At 39.5% G+C, this 22606-nt stretch overlaps 1 protein-coding gene across 1 annotated transcript in view; it reads right to left on the bottom strand.

The window, feature by feature from the left end:
- Window positions 1-22606, bottom strand: part of PFDN1 (prefoldin subunit 1) — a 59044-nt gene that overhangs the window by 20876 nt on the left and 15562 nt on the right. The window contains exon 3 of the mRNA XM_055286025.2: window positions 16024-16108. Coding sequence (XP_055142000.1) covers window positions 16024-16108 — 85 coding nt within the window. The remainder of the gene's footprint in view (window positions 1-16023; window positions 16109-22606) is intronic.

The raw sequence follows: 22606 nt of genomic DNA, 5'->3' as shown, positions 1-22606 counted from the left end.
GCAGGACGATCCCTCTGTGGAGCCCAGGACATACGGAATGCTGAGTGGAAACCACACTGAATAGCACTGGGACTTAGGACAGCTACTTGCACAGAACAAGCAGTACTTACAAAAAGTGAGTAGAAGCAATGCTAATTTCATTCACTTTAATTCCTTTCCCTTAGATCTTTCCAGCCTCACTTCCCACTCACTCATTTCCCAATGGAGGGTTACTCCACTGCAACCACCACTCCACTTCCAGACTTCTGTCCCCACTATTCCTTGATTTGAAATGCCCTCTCCTCTGCCCTAGCCCGACCTAGCAAACTTCTAGCTGACCTTCAAAGCCCAGGTGAAATGCCTGCCCCCTCTCCCATGAACCCATTCCAGATCTCTCGTGGAGAATGAGTGACATATGAGGAAGGAAGAGGAAGAAGATGGGGAGGATTTGGGCCTTAATCACAGGCCCAAAACTTCAGTTTTTCCAACTCTCTTCTTTCACTCCTATACCCAGTCACCTTGGTTCTACCTTAAAATACATCCAGAGTCTGATCACCTCCACTGTCACCATCCTGGTCCAACCTACCATCATCTCTCACCCGGATAATGCAGCAGCCTATCATTAAACTAGGGAGTAACACTGGTTTGTGACTTGAGAAATATCTAAAAGCAGGCATTTCAAAGCCTGCAATGTCTAACTGCTCAGATCCCAAAGCTATGGGTAAATATGTCAATCTTCACTGATGTATGCTTTCCCAAGACATTTGCATGGCACCTCCCCCAACAAACCCCCAGGATCTCTAATAAAAACAATCCTTTTTTACCTTTGGTATTAAAGTAATCAAGTTTAGACACCCACCCCCTTCCCCAAAATAAGAACTGCAAAGGAAACGGTTTTGGATGAGATTTCAGAATATGAAAATCAATAAACTTCAGAATAGAAAAATCAATAAGCCCTCAGGTGAGTCAACACAGAATGTGGAACACACACACACACACACACACCCCTAAAAATCTGCTACTAGTTTTCACACATTCCGCCACTAGAAAACTGTACATAGCAGGGGATAGGAAAGGCATTTAAATCATTCCTTCAGTGATCATCAACAGCTTTACAAGCAAGTACTAGACTGCTGTCTCTATAGAGAGCTGCTTCTATTATTATGAAGAAGTTAAGGCACAGAGAGGTCAAGAGTCAAATCAGAGCTTTATGCTGTGGTGTGGGTTACAGTTACATGCAGGTGTACTGGAATCACACATGCTGCGGTGCGAGTTAGTTACATGCAGGTACACTGGAATCACATATGCTGTGGTACGGGTTACAATTACATGCAGGTTACTAGAATCACACATGCTGCGGTGTGGGTTACAGTTAAATGCAGGTGTACTGCAATCACACATGCTGCGGTGCAGGTTAAAGTTACATGCAGGTGCGCTGGAATCACACATGCGGTTATATTTTATCAAAACACCTGACTCTCTGGAAACTGAGTTAGGGGAGACTAGTAAATAGAAAGATTCTTATTCACACACTAACTCCCCCACTTCTAACCACCACACTCACTCTCCCTCTCTTAAAAGCTAAATGCACATTTCCATTGTCAAAAGCCACATTAAAAGATCAGCAGAAGACCACAATTGCCTGGTTAATCTCTAGCACAACCGCTGAATCCGAGCATGCTCTTTGAGCCCCCAGGCTCTGGCTCCACACTAAGTGAATGTGGGTGCATGAGCCCTGTGGGGTTTGAGAAAAGGGAGAGCTCAAACAATGTTCTCATGAGCACTTTAAACAAAAAATCCATTCAATGAGAATGGCACCATGTTCTTTTTGCCCTTTCTCCCCAGGAACTAAATTAAACAGATTACAGACAGTAGCCAGGGCTGGCCTTAGAACCACCTCCCCCTTATTTGTTATTTTTAGCAATTCAGTCCGACAACGCCTGACAACTAAACAGGCCTAGAATAGCTAAAGGGAGGGGGGATTATCAAATACTACCAGCAAAAAAAAACACTAGTCATCACTTCCTCCAACCCTAAGAAAGAATCATTTTCCATGTCTTTATAGCGTCACAGAGTTTGAGCCTTTAGAGTTTCATATAAAAACAGACTACGTATAAAACATCAGTGGAAACCGATAACGTTTCCTGACCTGGGAGTATTGTTCCACCCCTACATGTGTTTTCTTAAAAACAAAAGCAGAATCAAACGAACTAAATTGTTTTACACAAAGGTTAGGAATACAATGCATCTGTGTCCATTCTGGAAAAACTTCCCCACAAGATGACTATGTAACCAAAAGAATAGCTTCGTGAATAGTGATGGAATTCAAATATTTCGATTATGCTGGCGGCAGGTAAGAGACTGAAAGCAAGACAAAGTGAGCGGGAGAAACTTCAAATTCGACATAATTAGCAACACAGCATCGTCCCTAGTCATTCTATTTATAAATGAAATAATGTAGCAAAAATCATTTGAAAAATGAATAAAATGGTAAGATAAAAATGGTAAAAGCCCTATGAAAATGGTGTTAACTGTTTGCATCAGCAGATAAACTAAAATTCACAAAAAAAAGTTATAAAAATAAATAAGATACAATTCATTAAAAAGTTCATAAATAGGATGGGCACAGTGGCTCACACCTGTAATCCCAGCACTTTGGGAGGCCAAGGTGGACCGCTTGAGGCCAGGAGTTCAAGATCAGCCTGGCCAACGTGGTGAAACCCCATCTCTACTAAAATACAAAAATTAGCCGGTTATGGTGGTGCACCCTGTAATCCCAGCTACTCAGGAGGCTGAGGCAGGAAATCTTTTGAATCTGGGAGGCAGAGGCTGCAGTGAGCCAAGATTGCGCCACTGCACTCCAGCCTAGGTGACAGAGTAAGACTCCAACTCAACAAAAAAAAAAATAAAAAAAAAAAAAAGTTCATAAATACTCAAGGAATCTAACACAGGAACATGCATGCTACTATTCTAAGTTTCATATATTGTATAAGACAAGATAAAGCACTATAAATGAATAAAGTGATGTCTTCCTGGGTATGTCAATTACATATGTGGAGTTAAACTATTCAGCTCTATCTGAAAATATATTTCTAAAACAAGGTATGCCTAATGTAGTTTACCTTTAAGCCATTACACGGACATCTCTGATTTAAATGACTGCAAAGATATCAAAGGAGATGCCATCACCTTGAATTACATTTTAGATATAGGTAGACAACTAGCTTCATTTTAGCTTCAAAATAGGATTCCAATTAACTTTTTATTTTTTATATATTTTTTGAGATCGGGGTCTCGCTCTGTCACCCAGGATGGAGTACAGTGGTGCTATCAAGGCTCACTGCAGCCTCGATCACCTGGCTCAAGCAATCCTCCCACCTCAGCCTCTGCAGTAGCTGGGACCACAGGCATGCACCACCATGCCCAGGTATTTTTTTAATTATTTGTAGAAATGAGGTCTCACTTTGTTGCCCAGGCTGGTCTCAAACTCTGGGGCTCAAAAGATCTGCCTGCCTCAGACTTCCAAAGTGCTGGGATTATAGGTATGAGCCACGGCACCCAGCCTTATAACTTTTTTTTTTTTTGAGATGGAGCTTCACTCTTATTGCCCAGGCTGGAGTGCAATGGCATGATCTCTGCTCACCGCAACCTCCACCTCCCGGGTTCAAGCGATTCTCCTGCCTCAGCCTCCTGAGTAGCTGGGATTACAGGCATGCGCCACCACGCGCGGCTAATTTTGTATTTTTAGTAGAGATGGGGTTTCTCCATGTTGGTCAGGCTGGTCTCGAACTCCCAACCTCAGATGATCCGCCCGCCTCGGCCTCCCAAAATGCTGGGATTATAGGCGTGAGCCACCGTGACCCACCTTTAACTTTTTAAATTAAGACAATGATCTGGACAAAGGAAATTGTTTCTGTTCTGTTTTGCTTTCTTCCATCTTTTCATTTTAAGGGGGCATTTTTGCTCCTAAAATGGCAACTCAGAAAAAGACCAAGGTTATAACAATAAACTTAATAGAAGTGACCGGAGTGACCCTAGAGATCTTCTAATCCAAAATTCTCATTTTACATGAGGAAACTGAGGCTTAGAGTACAGCAAGAGTTAGAATGAAGAACTCCTAAATTAACATAAGGCTTTTAAAATTAGGAATTTAGGGTAATGAACACTCTGTTGTAAATCCAGTAGACTTGGAAATTTCTATTTATGGCTGAAATGTCAACCTTTCTTTGGATCCTTTTCTGAGCTGACGTGTAACATGCTTATTAATAAAGGTGTGGCATTCCCCACATGAAGTATTGAACTTGCTTTTTATGGCCAGTATCTATTACCTCAGGTTGGAGGACACCTGTGATGTGAGAACAGAGACTGATCAGAGTAAGAATCTAGGATAAGGGAAAGTGCCCTGATTAACTTGGCAAGGAAGTATGTAATGACATGAAAGAAAATCCAAAGTCTAACTCATTAAAACAAATCATTCTCTAGGCAGCCTGAAAATGATTTGAGGAATCCAGGCATGGGAGGGAGGAGACTAAGGACATATGGTTAGACAGAGAAGAGTATAGACCATATAAAGCATGTAACAATGAAGGCTGAGGTCAACAACTCCCTAAAGCATTCAAAGGGATAGTTGGGTGTGGGGACAGATAAGTATTCCAAGGAGAGCAACAAGGCACCCAATGTATCCAAGAAGAAAAGAATAACTGAAACAAGATGCAAAAAGTTGAACTCTGGGCTAATTGGAATGCAAATCCAATTATCTTAAGTCTCTTATCTTAATCATAAAATGAAGATGGGCCATCAGGAAACAGATCAAATCAAGGGTGTATGAATGTGTGTGTTAAATATCTGTAATATATATTTCAAGATAAATAAGAAAGGCTATCCAGTTAAAAGAACCAATCTATGGGTCAGGCACGATGGCTCATGCCTGTAATCCCAGTACTTTAGGAGGCCGAGGCGGGCGGATCACGGGGTCAGGAGATCAAGACCATCCTGGCTAACACGGTGAAACCCTGCCTCTACTAAAAATACAAAAAAATTAGTTGGGCGTGGTGGCGGGCGCCTATAGTCCCAGCTACTTGGGAGGCTGAGGTAGGAGAATGGCGTGAACCTGGGAGGCAGAGCTTGCAGTGAGCCAAGACTGCGCCACTGCACTGCAGCCTGGGTGACAGAGTGAGACTCCGTCTCAAAAAAAAAAAAAAAAGAACCAATCTATTTGAACTGCTTACATCTGAGTTCTCATAGGATCTACAATACTTCTATGAAGGAAATAAAATGCATCACAGATGCTTTATATTTGGGCAAATTTTAGCACTTGGATCATAACATATACACTGAACAAGGCACTGACAATATTAATAAGAAAAAAATGCTCTAACAGAAAAAGAGCATACATGGTGGGCTTTTTAAGACCTATACCAGCTCTTCTCTGAAAGCCACAAAGGAGGATTCTGCAGCTACATTAAGCCCTAAGACATCAGGACACAGAGACTATATATAGTTCATGATAAACTCTGGGGTTTCCAACCAGCAGGCTCTCTTAGACTGAAGTCCTAAATAACCGAAAACTATTTTAAAACAAACATCCATTTTTATAAACGTTAAGAATGCAAATGAGCTCTATAAAGAGATAAGTACTCATGTTTGAAATCCCAATATATGCACAATGAGAGAAATCACTTCACCCAAGACTCTCTAAGTCAAAACAACATAGGAAAGAGATTAATTTTACATCTTGCATTGATTTCTAAGATAAAAATTTTGAAAAGACATCCATAACTGTCTAGCTATCTAGCTACTATGGAAGGTAGGAAATCATCAAGCTAATTTTAATCATTAGGAGTGTAAACGTTTTACACTTCTTTCTAGGATGCAAGCTCTCCTGGAGTGTGGGTGGAGGGTGGTTTCTGAAAATTATCTTAGCAAGATGCTAAGATAAGCTGTAAAAATACTCTATGAGAATACCTTCACTTGTTAAGAATAAAAATGGACTGTCTAGATAGATAAATTGTGGTACTTCTATACGAGGGGATACTATGCAGCAATGAAATGAACAATTCACAATCTCAAGAGATAACACAGATGTACTTCACAAACATAATGTGAAGAGAAAGAAGTGAGGCAAAAATAATAGTGATTTTGTTCACGTAAAGTTCAGAAACAAGCTAAACTAAATTACATATATATACACACACATATATACATAAAATACATATATACATAATATATATTTTATATACATAAGATATATATTTATATACATAAGATATATATATTTATATACATAAAATATTTTTTTTTGTTTTTTGTTGTTGTTGTTGTTGTCTTTTGAGATGGAGTCTCGCAGTGACACCCAGGCCGGAGTGCAATAGTGCGATCTTGGCTCACTGCAACCTCTGCCGCCAGGGTTCAAACGATTCTCCTGCCCCAGCCTCCCGAGTAGCTGGGGCTACAGGTGTGCACCACCAGGCCCAGCTAATTTTTGTATTTTTAGTAGAGACAGGATTTCACCATATTGGCCAGGCTGGCCTCGAATTCCTGACCTCAGGTGATCTGCCCGCCTCAGCCTCCCAAAGTGCTGGGATTACAGGCGTGAGCCACCACGCCCAGCCTAAATTATATTATTTTAGAGATACATCCATAGGTAGTAAAACCATTTTTTTTTTTTTTTTTTTGAGACAGAGTCTCGCTCTGTCACCCAGGCTGGAGTGCAGTGGCATGATCTCGGCTCACTGCAACCTCCACCTCCCAGGGTCAAGCAATTCTCCGCCTCACCCTCCTGAGTAGCTGGGATTACAGGCGTCCACCACCACACCCGGCTAATTTTTGTAGTTTTAGTAGAGACGGGGTTTCACCATCTTGGCCAGGCTGGTCTTGAACTCCTGACCTCATGATCCACCCGCCTCAGCCTCCCAAAGTGCTGGGATTACAGGCATGAGCCACCATGCCCGGCTGTAAAACTGTATTTTTGAAAAAGGAAATAATTATCACAAAAGTTAGGGTAGTAGTTACTTGATGGGAGAGGCAGGCAGGGATGGCACATGATTAGGCAGTGATAAACAACAAGGAGGGTTCTGGTTTCCTGACAACATTTGATTTACTGGCCTGGATAACTGATGTGTTTGCTTTATAATGATTAAGCTATATATGCTATTTAACACATTTTTTAAATGTTACATTTCAATAAAAAATTAATGACTAAATTTTTAATGGATTATAAACTTAGAGCTATGCAAGCAGATGAACTGCTGGGCATATTTCTTGTTTAATGTTTTAAAAATATTCTATCATTGGCTCTGCTAACCCCCCCTGCCCTCCTTTCTTCATTGAAAAACAGAGGTAAGACCCAGTCTGGCCAATATGGTGAAACCCCATCTCTACTAATGATACAAAAATTAGCCGGGCATGGTGGCATGCACCTGTAGTCCCAGCTACTCAGGAGGTTGAGGCAGAAGAATCGCATGAACCCGGGAGGCGGAGGTTGCAGTGAGCTGAGATCGTGCCACTGCACTCCAGCCTGGGCAACAGAGCGAGACTCCATCTCAAAAAAAAAAAAAAAAGAAACAGAAAAACAGAGGTAAGAATCAGTGCCTATCATATAGTAGAGTCCACCCGACAACACCTCCAAATGGGGGCTCCTATTATATACACCAACAGTACCAGCTCAAAAATGCAGTACTTAGGGCAAAACTGGACATCCATCCAAGTGCCTACCAGTCACCATCCATGCGATGGAAAAAATGATCCTCAACAGGCAGAGTAAAATTTCCTCAATCATGGGAATCCCTCCAAAGCATGTTCTCATCAGAGTATCAAACCTAAGCCAACTGCAGAGTGTCACAGGCACCTCCTATCCTGTTCTCTCACCGCCATTCTTCCTATTTATTTCAGGAACCACTGTCTGACCAAAACTGTCATTTTTGTGGAAGAGTTGGGACTTTAAACGTCAAGACTTTAACAGTTTTTTTTTTTTACATATGATATGGGCTGGGGAGTTATTTCAACAACCCTGGGATTGCAACACTCTGCATCAGAAGTGGCGCTAAGCACGCCAGAATGTCCTGGGTTTCCTTATTCTTATTCTGTTGTTGCTGAGCTAACCAGGGTGGTGGAAGGGGTGGTAACCACGTTGGAGACAGAGGGGAAGGAAGCTGGTTAACCTGTATATGCATGTGCCTAAAATATAACAGACTTTAGGTTGAAGGCTGACTTTAGGTTGAAGCAGTTAACTGTTTGGCCTCCACCTGGAACAAAAAAAAACATTAAGGCAATGGTGGCAAAAATGTGTTCAAATGTATCACTGAAAGTTTACATTTACCTCAAGGATTCCCAATAGTTGAGATTCAGAAGGTCAGGAGCTGATCTCTAGATCATATGAATGCTGACTTAAATTTTCCTAACTGCGAAAAAGGCCCACTAATTATTTCCTGCTTACCTCCAAAAAAGTTAGCAAAACTGGAGGATGAATTTCCCACTCTTTAGAAGATACAGATCTCCTCAATCTATCAATAGTTTTAACTCAACTTTAAAACTGAATTTTGTCAAAAAAGACTTCTGCTTTCTCTTTGTACCAATGTTATACATTATAAAAAGAAAATTATTTTACAAAGACAAATGAGACTCATGTCATAATTCCAAATCACAGCTGTAGTCATGCTATTTTCTAAAATTATGCTTGGGTACTTTTCAAATACCTAATACCTAATACAAATACTGTATTAGGTATTATGCACTCAGTACCTTCTTTAGAAAGTTATTATCAGTATTTTTTAAAAATAGAAAATTTCCTCAAAAAATGACAAAAATAACATGGTTACTCTATCATACTAAAGCCACCATTTTGTATTTTCTTGTGACTAGGATCAGCATCACTGGTCTACTAATCACGGTTAGGATGTATTCTCTTCCAGAATTTGATCACCTTTATAATGAAAGATTAAATCTACATATATTGTGAGCCTGTTATGAAAATGATTCCCAATTAATCCCATTAAAGTGATGATGGTCTGAAGAACAGTCTAATATAGGGGTATTAAAATGTAAAAAGAGGCAGGGCGCAGTGGCTCACGCTTGTAATCCTAGCACGTTAGGAGGCTGAGGCAGGTGGATCACGCAGGAGTTCAAGACCAGCCTGGCCAACATGGTGAAACACAGTCTCTACCAAAAATACAAAAATTAGCCCAGGCACCTGTAATCCCAGCTACTTGGGAGGCTAAGGCAGGGGAATCACTTAAACCTGGGACACGGAGATTGCAGTGAGCCGAGATCATGACACTGCACCCCAGCCTGGGTAACAAAGAAAGACTTCGTCTCAAAAAAAAAAAAAAAATGTAAAAGGAAGTTCTTTTTTTTCTTTATTCTTTGTACAATTCATACAATTCTTTGAACACAAAGAAGTTCTAAGAGAAAAAAAAGACAGTAAGAGTATCTTCCCACCATTAAGACAGTGCTTGTGCCAGGCGCGGTGGCTCATGCCTGTAATCCCAGCACTTTGGGAGGCCGAGGCGAGCGGATCACGAGGTCAGAAGATCGAGACCATCCTGGCTAACATGGTGAAACCCTGCCTCTACTAAAAATACAAAAAATTAGCCGGGCATGGCAGCGTGAGCCTGTAGTCCCAGCTACTCGGGAGGCTGAGGCAGGAAAATGGTGTGAACCTGGGAGGCGGAGCCTGCAGTGAGCCGAGATTGCGCCACTGCACTCCAGCCTGGGAGACAGAGCAAGACTCCGTCTCAAAAAAAAAAAAAAAAGACAGTGTTTGTGTTTACTCTGCTAATAAGGAATATGACTCCCTATCAAGATTCACACGAGGGCAAGTAGTACCCCCACCCCTGCCTATAAGAGACAAGGGCCAGTAGATGAGGCCAGTTGGCTGGCTGATGACATAGGGCACAGCATGACAAAGCTATAAAAAGCTAAACAAATTCTAGGTAAGCTTTGTACTCATAAATAAGACCAGAAAAAAGAAATCAGGAGAGGGCAAGTATAAAGAAACAGAAAGAACAAAGCTGGGTAAAAGGGAACCTAGCAAATACTAATGAAAATGGGCTATCAGATTAGAGAACCTGAATCAGACCAGCACCTATGTCATGGAAAAGGTGTGTCCCTCCTGCCATCTACACAAACTGTGGGTAAAGGGTGGGGAAGCATACTCAGTGGACCAAATCAGTAAAACAAGTTAACAGCTTTTATCAAAAACTGGAACTCTGACCCCAACCAATATGAACCTTACTCTTTCAGAGATGAAAACATGGTAAATAGAAATAGCCTGGCCTTTGTCTACAGAGTTGGGTATAAATTGTGCCTCCCCAACTTAATACAGGGTATCTCAGGAGAGAAACTGATGATGATGATGATAATGATGATAATTATAGAGGATTAAAATGAAGTAGATTAGACTGGCAAGAAACACTAGGTCTAGAAGAAGAGACTGCAGATTTGAAAAGAGGAACAACACCAAGGACTTGGGGAAAATCATTTAGAGCTCTAAATCTGTATCAAGCTTCCAAAGTTATAGGAAACCATATTTATGATTTACTCAACTGGTGACAGTTTATATTTCCAAATCCCTACAATGTGCTAAGAAACTAACAGAGTAATCAGAGAACACAAGAAAGAAGCAGCTAACTTAAGATTGAGGAATCAGAAAATGGTTCTCAGGAGAAGTAACTCTATACTAAGATCTGAAGGATTAGTAGATGGAGTTGATAAAGGCAGAAGGAGGAAGTTCCCAAGTGGAGATAACTACTTTTCAAAGATCTAGTAGAATGAAAAAAGAGCAAGCTCCAAAGACTGAGAGTATTGGCAAAGTGTGGCGGCTCATGCCTGTAATCCCAGCACTCTGGGAGGCATAGGTGGGTGGACCATCTGAGGTCAGGAGTTCAAGACCAGTCCGGCCAACATGCAAAACCCTGTCTCTACTAAAAATACAAAAATTAGCTGGGCGTGGTGGCACACACCTGTAATCCCAGGAGGGATCTCCTGCTGAGACAGGAGAATTGTTCCAACCCAGGAGGCAGAGGTTGCTGTGAGCCAAGATAGTGCCACTGCACTCCAACCTGGGCGACGGAGTGAGACACCATCTCAAAAAAAAAACAAAAAGACTGAGAGTATTTTTGCATGGCTAAAGCATACAATATAAGAGAAGGCAGAGGAAATGAGAGGGATGAGAGAAATAAACAGAAATCATATCTTTAAAGGCCTTCAAGGTATGTTAAAAAGTTTGAACTGGTTGGGCACGGTGGCTCACTCACGCCTATAATCCTAGCACTTTGGGAGGCCAAGGCAGGCGGATCACCCGAGGACAGGAGTTTTGAGACCAGGCTGGCCAAAATGTTGAAACCCCATCTCTACTAAAAATACAAAAAAATTAGCTGGGCATAGTGGCACATGCCTGTAGTCCCAGCTACTCAGGAGGCTGAGGCAGGAGAATCGCTTGTACCCAGGGGGCAGAGGTTGCAGTGACCCAAGATCATGCCATTGCACTCCAGCCTGGGCAACAAGATCAAAACTCCGTCTCAAAAAAAAAAAAAAATAGTTTGGCCGGGCGCGGTGGCTCACGCTTGTAATCCCAGCACTTTGGGAGGCCGAGGCGGGCGGATCATGAGGTCAGGAGATCGAGACCACAGTGAAACCCCGTCTCCACTAAAAAAATACAAAAAATTAGCCGGGCGTGGGGGCGGGCGCCTGTAGTCCCAGCTACTCGGAGAGGCTGAGGCAGGAGAATGGCGTGAACCCGGGAGGCGGAGCTTGCAGTGAGCCGAGATTGCGCCACTGCACTCCAGCCTGGGCGACAGAGCAAGACTCCGTCTCAAAAAAAAAAAAAAAAAAAAAAAAAAAAAAAAAATAGTTTGAACTTAACCCTAAGAACAACTATTGGTTTTACATGGGAGAGTAATATGATCAGATTTAACATTTTAGAAAGGTCATTCTAACTTAAATACGTTATAAAAAGAACTCAACGAGAGAAGGCTGAATATGGTAAAATCAGTTAATATCCTACTGCAGATGGTGGTGGCAGCCAGTTTAAAGGTGCGAAAAAATTCCAAAAGGAAATACCATTAATAAACAAATTAAGGAAGAAGTAATCTTCAGAAATACAAATTTTCCAGAATTTATAAAAAAAAAAAAAAAAAAACACTAATCCTCAGATTCAGGAAACCCAACAAATTCTAACTAAGAAAAAGAAAAAAATATTAGCCATACGTGGTGGCGTGCCTGTGGTCTCAGCTACTTGGGAGGCTGAGGTGGGAGGATTGCTGAAGCCTGGGAGGTGGAGGCTGCAGTGAGCTGAGATCACCCAACTGCAAGCCAACCTGAGTGACAGAGTGAGACCCCATCTCAAATTAAAAAAAAAAAAAAAAAAGAAAGAAAGAAAAGGAATAAATCGACACCTAAACACATCCCAAAGAAACTACAAAGGATGAAAGACATAGACAAGTAAAAACAGGTAAAGAGAAAAGACAAATTAACAACAATTAGACTAACAAATTAACAACAATTAGACTAACAGATGACTTCTTAACAGCAACAGTGGAAGCCACAAGTCAGTAGAATGCTTATCTTTAAAAGAGCTGACAGGTCAGGTGCTGTGCCTCACACCTGTAATCCCAGAACTTTGGGAGGCTGCGGTGGGCAGATCACTGGAGGTCAAGAGTTCGAGACCAGCCTGGCTAACATGGTGAAACTCTGTCTCTACTAAAGATACAAAAAGTAGCCAGGCATGGTGTGGCTGTAATCCCAGCTACTCAGGAGGCTGATGCAGGAGAATCGCTTGAACCCAGAAGGCGGAGGCTGCAGTGAGCCAAGATCATGCCACTGCACTCCAGCCTGGACAACAGAGCAAGACGCCATCTCAAAACAATAAAAAATAAATAAATATAAACAGAAGAGCTGAGAAATTCCTAATATAAAACAAAATAAAACATACGCCCCGGTTGGGCATGGTGGCTCACACCTGTAATCCCAGCACTTTGGGAGGCCAAGGTGGGCAGATCACGAGGTCAGGAGTTCGAGACCAGCCTGGCCAACATGGTGAAACCCCATCTCTACTAAAAATACAAAAATTAACCGGGCGTGGTAGGCCTGTAGTCCCAGGTACTCAGGAGGCTGAGGCAGAAGAATCACTTGAACCTGTGAGGCAGAGGTTGCGATGAGCCAAGACGCACCACTGGACTCCAGCCTGGGCGACAGAATGAGACTCCGTCTCAAAATAAAAAAAAAAAAAAATAAGCTCCAAACTTCGTATACAGTAATAATGAGCACTTGCCCCCCCAACACTGTATTCTGTAAATATCACTGCCCACTAAACTGACAGATTAAGGAGAAATTGATAAACACTGTCATAGAGGAAGATTCACCACATCTCTCAGTAACTAAATGAATAAGCAGATGATAATTCAGTAAGATACACAGAAAATTTGAACATCACAATTAACAGTGTATATGCGCATAAGTGCACATGTGGGGGTGTGCTGAAGTAATAAAACTATAAAGTTGTAGCAGTGGAAAAGTATAGGATTGTTTCAGAGAAGAGAGGGGAGTATACACTGCGTGATACTGTTAAAAGCACAGGTTAGAGAAGTACTGGAGAACACATTAAATGCTGCAATAAGGCTCATGGTAAGGAGCCCAGGATGATGGGAATCAAAAAAAAGAAATTGTGTATAAACTGGATTTATATTACTAAAGTAGAAAGATAAAACTGTCAAACGATGGAAAACAGTATATATAGCATAATTCCTATTTTAAAAAAAGGTTGTGTATATGCATGTATGAATGTCTTTATATAAATATAGAAGTTTGGAATGATACAGAAACTGTAGAGGTGACATTTGGATGTACCGAGGGTGGAAAAACAAAGTAATATTTTCATTGTTCAATCATCTGTTATATATTTTATTTTATTTATGGGGTACTTCTATTGCTTTTATAATGTAAATAACATGTAAAATGAAAAATTAAAAAAGAAAAAAGAACTTCCTGAAAGATAAAACATTCTACCAGTATTTGAGACACTCAACAAAACTTACAGAAAGTAAATTTCTTAATACTCACCAGAACTCAGCAGTACGGTATTGATAAAATCATTACCTGTGGCAATTTCACCTTGATAATTGGGTTTTTTTTTTTCCCTAAAGAGACAAGGTCTTGTTATGCTGCCCAGGCTGGAATGCCTCAGGCAATCCTCCCGCTTCAGCCTCCCATAGCTGGGACTACAAGCATTTGCCACTGTGCTGGCTCTGCTAATTTTTTAATCATAAAAGTTAACAACAAAAAAAGTTAATGTATACTTGTTACAATTTATTATTACAGAGATTGTAAGAAAAAAATCAAGGCCAGGCGCAGTGGCCTATGATTCCCAGCACTTTGGGAGGCTGAGGTAGGCGGATCATCTGAGGTCGGGAGTTCGAGACCAGCCTGACCAACAAGGAGAACGCCCATCTCTACTAAAAATACAAAATTACCAGGGCGTGGTGGCACATGCCTGTAATCCCAGCTACTTGGGAGGCTGAGACAAGAGAATCACTTGAAGCCAGGAGGCAGAGGTTGCAGTGAGCCGAGATCACACCATTGCACTTCAGCCTGGGCAACAAGAGCGAAACTCCGTCTCAAAAAAAAAAAAAAAAAAAAAAAAAGGAAAGAAAGAAAAAGAAATAATCATTTACTCCTACGTCCCATCTAATTTCTTTAGGGTAAACAGTATTAACAATTTAATATATATCCTTACATATCATCTTCAATATTCATACACAAATGTTTGTTTCTTGTTTTCATAAAGAGAATTATATACACATTACCTTGCTACTTATTATTCATTAGGACAATTTTAAATATATTTACCTACAGTTGCAAAAATGCATTTTTTTGTTTTATCTACATGAAATGATTTTGTTTGGGTTTTTAAAGATACTTTTGTTTCTTATGAGTAAAAACACAAGATAACAAATTGAACCTCTTAGAACAGCTGAGCTGATTAAAATGTTAAAATAGGACAAAACAACCTGGTTATCACAGGCTGTTTTCTTTACTTGGTTTTTTTGCTTTTTTGTCTTGTTTTTACAATACACTTTTCTAAGCTGCAAATCTATTATCAAACTTGTTTCAACTATCAGTAGTTAAAAATAAGCCCAAGTAACCTAAGATACTGCATACTCCCAGTCCAGGCCAATTCAGTGCCCCTAAGAAATCCTCAGGAAGCTACAAGTTGTAGCTCCCAAATTCAGCAGAGGGCTGAGTTAGATTCTGATCCTCTGCCTCAAATAGTACTCACAGAAATTAGATGAAATGACCTATGAAGTCAATGTATCCACCCACATGTTGGGAAATCTTGGTCCCTAAGAAATAATAACCAGCTTTTTGTCCAGTCTTTTACTATACACATGATGGGCCTTTCACCAAAGCCCAAGAAGAATATCTCACTAAAGGTCTTACTGTATAAATAAATTATAATAATAAAAATAATAAAGTAATATTTCCAAAGATTTGCTTACTGTTACCTATCATCTTTTTCCCTAGCTAAAAAGAAAAAATTGTTCTCATTGGAGCACCATCCTTCAGATAGTTAATTGGTTACAGCTTGCTACTTTGTCCTTATATAGAACCTAATTTAGGTTAAAGGAATTACAATGTGTAAAAAAGACCCTATACCAAGATCCTCTAAAATTTATCATTATTACCCACTCTCCTGTCCATCCACCACAATCCACTACACGTGTTGTTTAAATATACATTACATTTTGTTTATGGTTTTTTTTTTTTGAAAGAATAAACACATTCAAGGGCAATGAACAAAATATATTCAGGTTAAAACCATCTCATCAAAATTCTCTACAGTTCCAAAGAGACTATTCTTTTTTTTGTTTGTTTTGGTCTTATATGCGCTATGAATATGAATATGACAGCTTCACGGCTCCAACGTAATTATAAAAAATAAAAATAATATGACATTACTTTGGCAGGCAGGCATACATTTTCATTTAATATGACACAATAAGATTACCACTTTCTCCCAAAAGTTAACTCCTACTGCCAATAAAAACTTACTTCTAGTTCTTTAATTTTTTCTTCTGCTATTTTCTGCTTCTCTAACAGCTGATTGTGAATTGCTTCCTTGGACTGAAGAATAAACCTATGAAACACAAGAAAGTTGAAAATGAAGCCACATGACTATTGTATTCATCGAAATCAATAGCTACATACTACAAATATTAAACTGAGCAAACTAAAAGGACAAATGCATATTAACATAATATGTCAAGCTCAGGAAACCACCACAAGTTTAAACCTTCCTGGCTGAGTAGGAATAAAGGCTTAAAAGTAGATTCTGCTTTCTTATTTAATATAGGAATCAGGCAGGGAACAGTGGTGTGAGCCTACAGTCCCAGATACTCAGGAAGCTGAGGTGGGAGGATTGTTTGAGCCCACTTGTCTGAGTCTAGTCTGGGCAACATAGCAAAACCCTATCTCATTAAAAAAAAAAAAGGAGGGGGGTGCGGGAGTTGGGCACAGTGGCTCACACCTGTAATCCCAGCACTCTGAGAGGCCGAGGCAGGAGGATTGCTTGAGCCTGGGAGTTCAAGACCAGCCCAGGCAACATGACGAGACCCCATCTCTACAAAAAATAAACTTAAAACATTAGCCAGGCACAGTGGCACACACCTGTAGTCCCAGCTACTAGGGAGGCTGAGGTGGGAGGATCAATTGAGACTGGATATCAAGGCTGCAGTGAGCCCTGATTGTGCTACTGCACTCCAGCTTGGGTAACAGAGCAAGATCCTGTCTTAAAAACAAAACAAAACAAAACAAAACAAAAGAAAATCAAGCTTCAAGTAGATTCGTATGTAAAAGAAAAAAATAATAAAGGAATAAAAATATATCATAGGCTAAGAGAAAAGTCAACATACAAATACCCTATAAGTTTTGTTTTTTCAGTTATCTAATTTTTATCTAGATATTTTTTAAACAATATTTGTAAAGTGGAGCGCCCCTCCATTTTTTTTTTTTTTTGTAACAGCAGTAACTCATGACCTTTTAAAGTCACAATCAAGTACTGTGTTAGGATCAATGCATTAGTGTTTATATGAGTTCCTCAAACAAAAAGCACTGTATAAGCCTTAGTATCTTTTATTATTATTTCCAGAGTGTATAGTACCTTTGAAAAGCTCAAAATGTACAAGTGGAAATTTTCAACTTTTTCCATTTTACAATCAGGCACATTATTTACCACTGATGAGGGTGGAAATATGGGGAAGTTTTAAAAATTAACACTGAATCTGTTTTATGACTTTATGTTCACAATTCTTGCTTCAGGGAAAGGAAGAACAAACTTTTATAGCCTCAAGTAAGTGAACTGAAATATTTCCCCTCCACTGGAACCAAGGGAAGACCCCAGTTATGCAAATCTCTTTCAGGACTGTCTAAGGAAGCTAAAATAGATTTCAATTTAATATTGCAATTAATTAAGCAAGACTTTTCTTCTCTTTGCACTAACAGAGTTCAGCAACAAAGAACTAAACATCATCTCTTAACAAAAGTCAAACGAGAAAATGTATCAAGGTAGCAACATGCAGTTTCCTCTGCCAACCCCACAAAAACATCATTGTACCTAAGTGGGTTCTTATCAAGAGGGTCTGTTATTATAGATATAAGACAAGTGAAAACAGACCAAAAGGGCAATTAGCTATGCCCCAACACCTGGAAGGAAACTGCCTTGTCCTTCTTCATAACTAAGCCTTACCACACGTATTAATAAAATCTGATGAACTTCTTTCACTCCACTAATTATTAAGCTTATATCCTAATGTGGCCAGCCCAGATAATTTTTTTTTTTTTTTTTGAGACGGAGTCTCGCTCTGTTGCCCAGGCTGGAGTGCAGTGGCATGATCTTGGCTCACTGCAAGCTCCACCTCCCGGGTTCATGCCATTCTCCTGCCTCAGCCTCCCGAGTAGCTGGGACTACAGGCACCCACCACCACGCCTGGCTAATTTTTTCTATTTTTTAGTAGAGACAGGGTTTCACCATGTTAGCCAGGATGGTCTCGATCTCCTGACCTCATGATCTGCCCGTCTCGGCCTCCCAAAGTGCTGAGATTACAGGCGTGAGCCACCACGCCCAGCCCAGCTCAGATAATTTAACTGATGATCTTAGTCTTCAGTAGTAACTTGATTATTTGTAAAAACCTTACTGTATATTTACAGGAAAGATAGCCCACATTCATGCAAAACAAGGATTAATTCTAGGTCTTTTACTATAGAACTCTTCACGTCTAAAATATTCTTACTGGATCCAAGAGATGGGTGCTATTTCAGATAAGATTATGGTTTACAGAATATTTTTCTCAGAACTAACTCATATTTGTATTTGAAAAGAAGAGTTGTTTCGAACAGTATTAAGTCTCAGTAATGCTATGTAAAAACTATTTTAAAACAAGGTCCAAGAGTCACCAAATTATGTCATGACATGTGTGATTTACTGAGAAAGTCTTTTAGCCATGGAAATAATTTTTTGAGCAAAATATACATTTTTAAGTAGCACTGATAGCTGGCCAATGAGTACTAACTATTCTCAAATAAAAGGTCATCAGACATCATCTTTATTAGTGTCTGGGAAAATTTCAAAGCTAAGATTAGAGGTCAAGTCATTACTTATGTGGCCTTTAAAAATAAAGTATCTGAACAGATACTAAATCTCTTGAGCAGAAAATAAAATTACTAGAAAGCGAGAACACTCAACAACAAAAACATGTTTTTCCATGACCACATATCCTCTGAGGTAGCTATACTGGACTGTGCCAACTTTAAAGGCCAGAGAGATTCCACCGAAGCTGGCCAACTTACTACTATAAGCCTAAGGACATTTCAGCCACGCAAGTTTTAAACAAGGATGAATGTTGGGTAAATGCAAATGTCCACCTCGAAGAGTAGTTACACAGTAAAAATTCAAACATAAAAACTTATGGAAAGTTTGGTTTAGTCCTCAATTTAAAAAATGGCAAAGATATATTGTATGAAGACTGGAAAAGGCTCCAAGAAACATCTGATTTCTGAAAAAAAGTCTTTGGAAAACATCTTTCCTATTGTTTAAAAGGGCATTGGATTATCAGATACTATGTGAAGAGAAAGGATTTATCATGATAATGTGAGTCTTATCATAAGCAAATATTATGTACACAGTTTCTCAATGTAGAGAATCTCATAGTCAGTCTGCCTGATTGTTTATGGAAAGCCAAATAGTAAATAAAGAATTCTGGAGTTCAAAATGTACCAATAAGGAAAAATAAACCATGAAGAGGGAAAGTATTCTCTCATGACAAATAATATGCAGATAACATGCTTAAAATACTCAGGATTATATAACCTGAACTCTAGTTGATGCTTTGCAAAAGGCCTCTTCTTTGACCTGGAAATCAGTGCCATGTGCCTCTGCACTGTCCACTCTCAAGGACTTGTAACCTGCTATTTCACTTCCTCATTTATTTGTAATTATGCCATCTGAAAACATAATTCTGAGACTTTCAGTTTTGATTATTTGAGAAATATCAGACTCCATTTTCTAAATAATCCTGCAGTTTGATACAACTTCCACTGTCTTATAACTCAGTATGAATCAAAACCATTGTTCACCTGCCCAAAACACAATCCCAGATCACTTGCACTGCTGCATTCTGGACACACTTTCCAAAGTATGGTCATCTAGACATATGCTATTCAGAAACAACAAAATGCTTATAACAAGTTCACTTTGGGTGGGAAATTTTTAGAGGGTGTCTAAAAACGTATCCTAATAGCATTTAGGTTTCAGGGTATCCACAAATTAAGCAGCAGAGAAAAGACATAAGAATGAGCCTGTCTTCAGGGGAATGGCGTTAACCCGGGAGGCAGAGTTTGCAGTGAGCCGAGATCGCGCCACTGCACTCCAGCCTGGGCAACAGAGTGAGACTCCATCACAAAAAAAAAAAAAAAAAAAAAAAAAAAATGAGCCTATCTTGCTTCTTTGCCTAACTCCACTGGTGAGGAAAGTTACTGAATTTTTACGTCGTAATTTTTAACGTGGAAGAAGGTAGAAATAAATTGAATTTCTTTTTTTAAAATTTTTTAAAATTGAATTTATTTCTTACTTTAATCACTTCCTTAGTAAAGAAGTGATTAAAACTTTATGGCACATCCACATTGTGGACTGCTCAGTGAGTTACAGACTTCTGTTATTGGCATAATGAAGAGTAGATACCCTGAACAAAGCATTAAAAACAAAGCAGAAAAAAAAAAATTTTTTTTAAACGTTTTGTTGAACTAACACAAAAGGAAGGATTCCACAAAGGTCCAAAGTGAAGTGAAACTGGGAATTCAGGAATGTAAGACAGCAGTAAATTGGCTTTCATCCTGAGAGTTTATGCTGAATCCTGGAGACCTTAAGCATCCACACTGGCACAGAAATAGGATACAAAACAGGAGATAAAACCAAGGGGGCAGCCAGGCATAATGGCATGCACCTGTAGTCCTAGCTACTCAGAAAGCTGAGGTGTGAGGATTGCTTAAATCCAAGAGTTCAAGTCCCGCCCAGGCAACATAGCAATGCCCCATCTCTAAAAAATCAATAAAATTTTTTAAAAAAGAATGACTAATTAAATAAAAAACCAAACTGAAATTTTAAAAATATATATTTTTATTGACATGTAAAGATATCAATATAGTAAGTAAAAACTCAAGTTTAAAAAATTAGCATGTCGGCCAGGTGTGGTGGCTCACACCTGTAATCCCTGCACTTTAGGAGGCCGAGGTGGGTGGGTCACTTGAGGTCAGGAGTTAAAGACCCACCTGGCCAACATGGTGAAACCCCATCTCTACTAAAAATACAAAAAAATTAGCCAGGGTGGTGGCAGGTGCCTGTAATCCCAGCTACTCCAGAGGCTGAGAAAGGAAAATCACTTGAACCCAGGAGACGGAGGTTGCAGTGAGCCAAGATCGTACCATTGCACTCCAGCCTGGATGACAGAGTGAGACTCTGTCTCAAAAAAAAAAAAAAAAAAAAAAAGAAAAATCAGCATGTCATTCCATTTTCAAGATGAAAAAATATGTAAAATAAAATAGGATTTACACAAAGATGAAATAGGACTGGAAAAGAAAGAGAGAGCTTTTTAAAATTCGTCGCTTGAAAAATGTTTCCTCTTGAATCCTCAATTTTTTTTTTTTTTTTTTTTTTGGAGGGAGACAGTCTTGCTCTGTTGTTGCCCAGGCTGGAGTGCAGTGATGCCACCTCAGCTCAATGCAAACTCCACCTCCAGGGTTCAAGCAATTCTTGTGCCTCAGCCTCTGGAGTAGCTAGGATTATGGGTGCCTGCCACCACACCCAGTTAATTTTTGTATTTTAGTAGTGATAGGATTTTACCATGTTGTCCAGGCTTGTCTCGAACTCCTGACCTCAGGCGATCCAACCGCCTCAGCCTCCCAAAGAGTTGGGATTACAGGAGTGAGCCACCATGCCCGGCCAAAGTTTTCTAAGTATGTAAAAAATTACCAAGTACAAAAATAAGACCTAGTCAGGTTAAATACCTTGCCCAGCTTGTATGTATTAGATGAGAATACTCGGTCTTTTTTGTACCATATTATAATGGCTCTAATGTAAGTTATTATTAATATGTGTGTATCTGAATACATGTATACAAATAATCCAATCAACCTTGGATTAACCAGTTGGTTAAATTTGTTTCTCACAGGAGATACAGGCAAACAATTCTGAAATTGTTTTATATGTGTACTGGGATAAATAAATAAGTAAATGGACAATGGATGGTAGGAGCCAGGTTTCTCATATTAGAGAGAACTTACAGATAACCAAGAAAGGAAGGCTAAAATGAACCCTGTGGTATCGAAAAGAGTCGGAGATGTCAGTATAAACTCACATTCAGCTTAGTATGTGTACAGTGATGAATAGACACAGAAACAATTGTAGATATGTACATACACATTAATTAGTAGCATATATACACATATTATCTATTGCTAGTCACCAGAGGGCCTAGAAACAGTAACACCTCAGTAGTAACAAATAAACCCAGTGACCAGATATAAGTTCCTAAATAACCATTCTCCAATAAAAGGAATCAGGAACCACAGCTTCTTGGAGAAATGACTAACTATAGGGCTTGGCAGGGAAAATACAAGATGAACCTGGAGCATACTGCAGTATGAGAAGGTCAGGAAGTACTGTAAAAACAAAAAGCTAAAGAAAAGACAAGCCACAGATGGAAGAAAATATTTGCAAAACATATATCTGATAAAGGATTTGCATCTTAATTATGCAAAGAACTCTTAAAATTCAACAATAAGAAAACAAACGACCATATTTAAAACAGGCAAAAGATCTGACAGACACCTCACCAAAGATAACACAGATGGCAAATAAGCATGTGAAAAGATATTCAACATCATATGTTATTAGGGAACTATAAAATAAAATTATGAGATACTGCCACACACCTAGTATAATGGATAAAATCCAAAACACTGAGAACACCATATGCTGGTGAAGCTGTGAAGCAACAGAAACTCTCATTCACTGATGGTGGGAATGCAAAAATGGTACAGCCCACTTTGGAAGACAGTTTGGCAGCTTCTTACAAAGCTTAAC

This window comes from Symphalangus syndactylus, chromosome 7 (genome assembly GCF_028878055.3).
Source record: "Symphalangus syndactylus isolate Jambi chromosome 7, NHGRI_mSymSyn1-v2.1_pri, whole genome shotgun sequence".
NCBI lineage: Eukaryota > Metazoa > Chordata > Mammalia > Primates > Hylobatidae > Symphalangus > Symphalangus syndactylus.
This window is presented reverse-complemented; position numbering and strand designations above follow the sequence as displayed.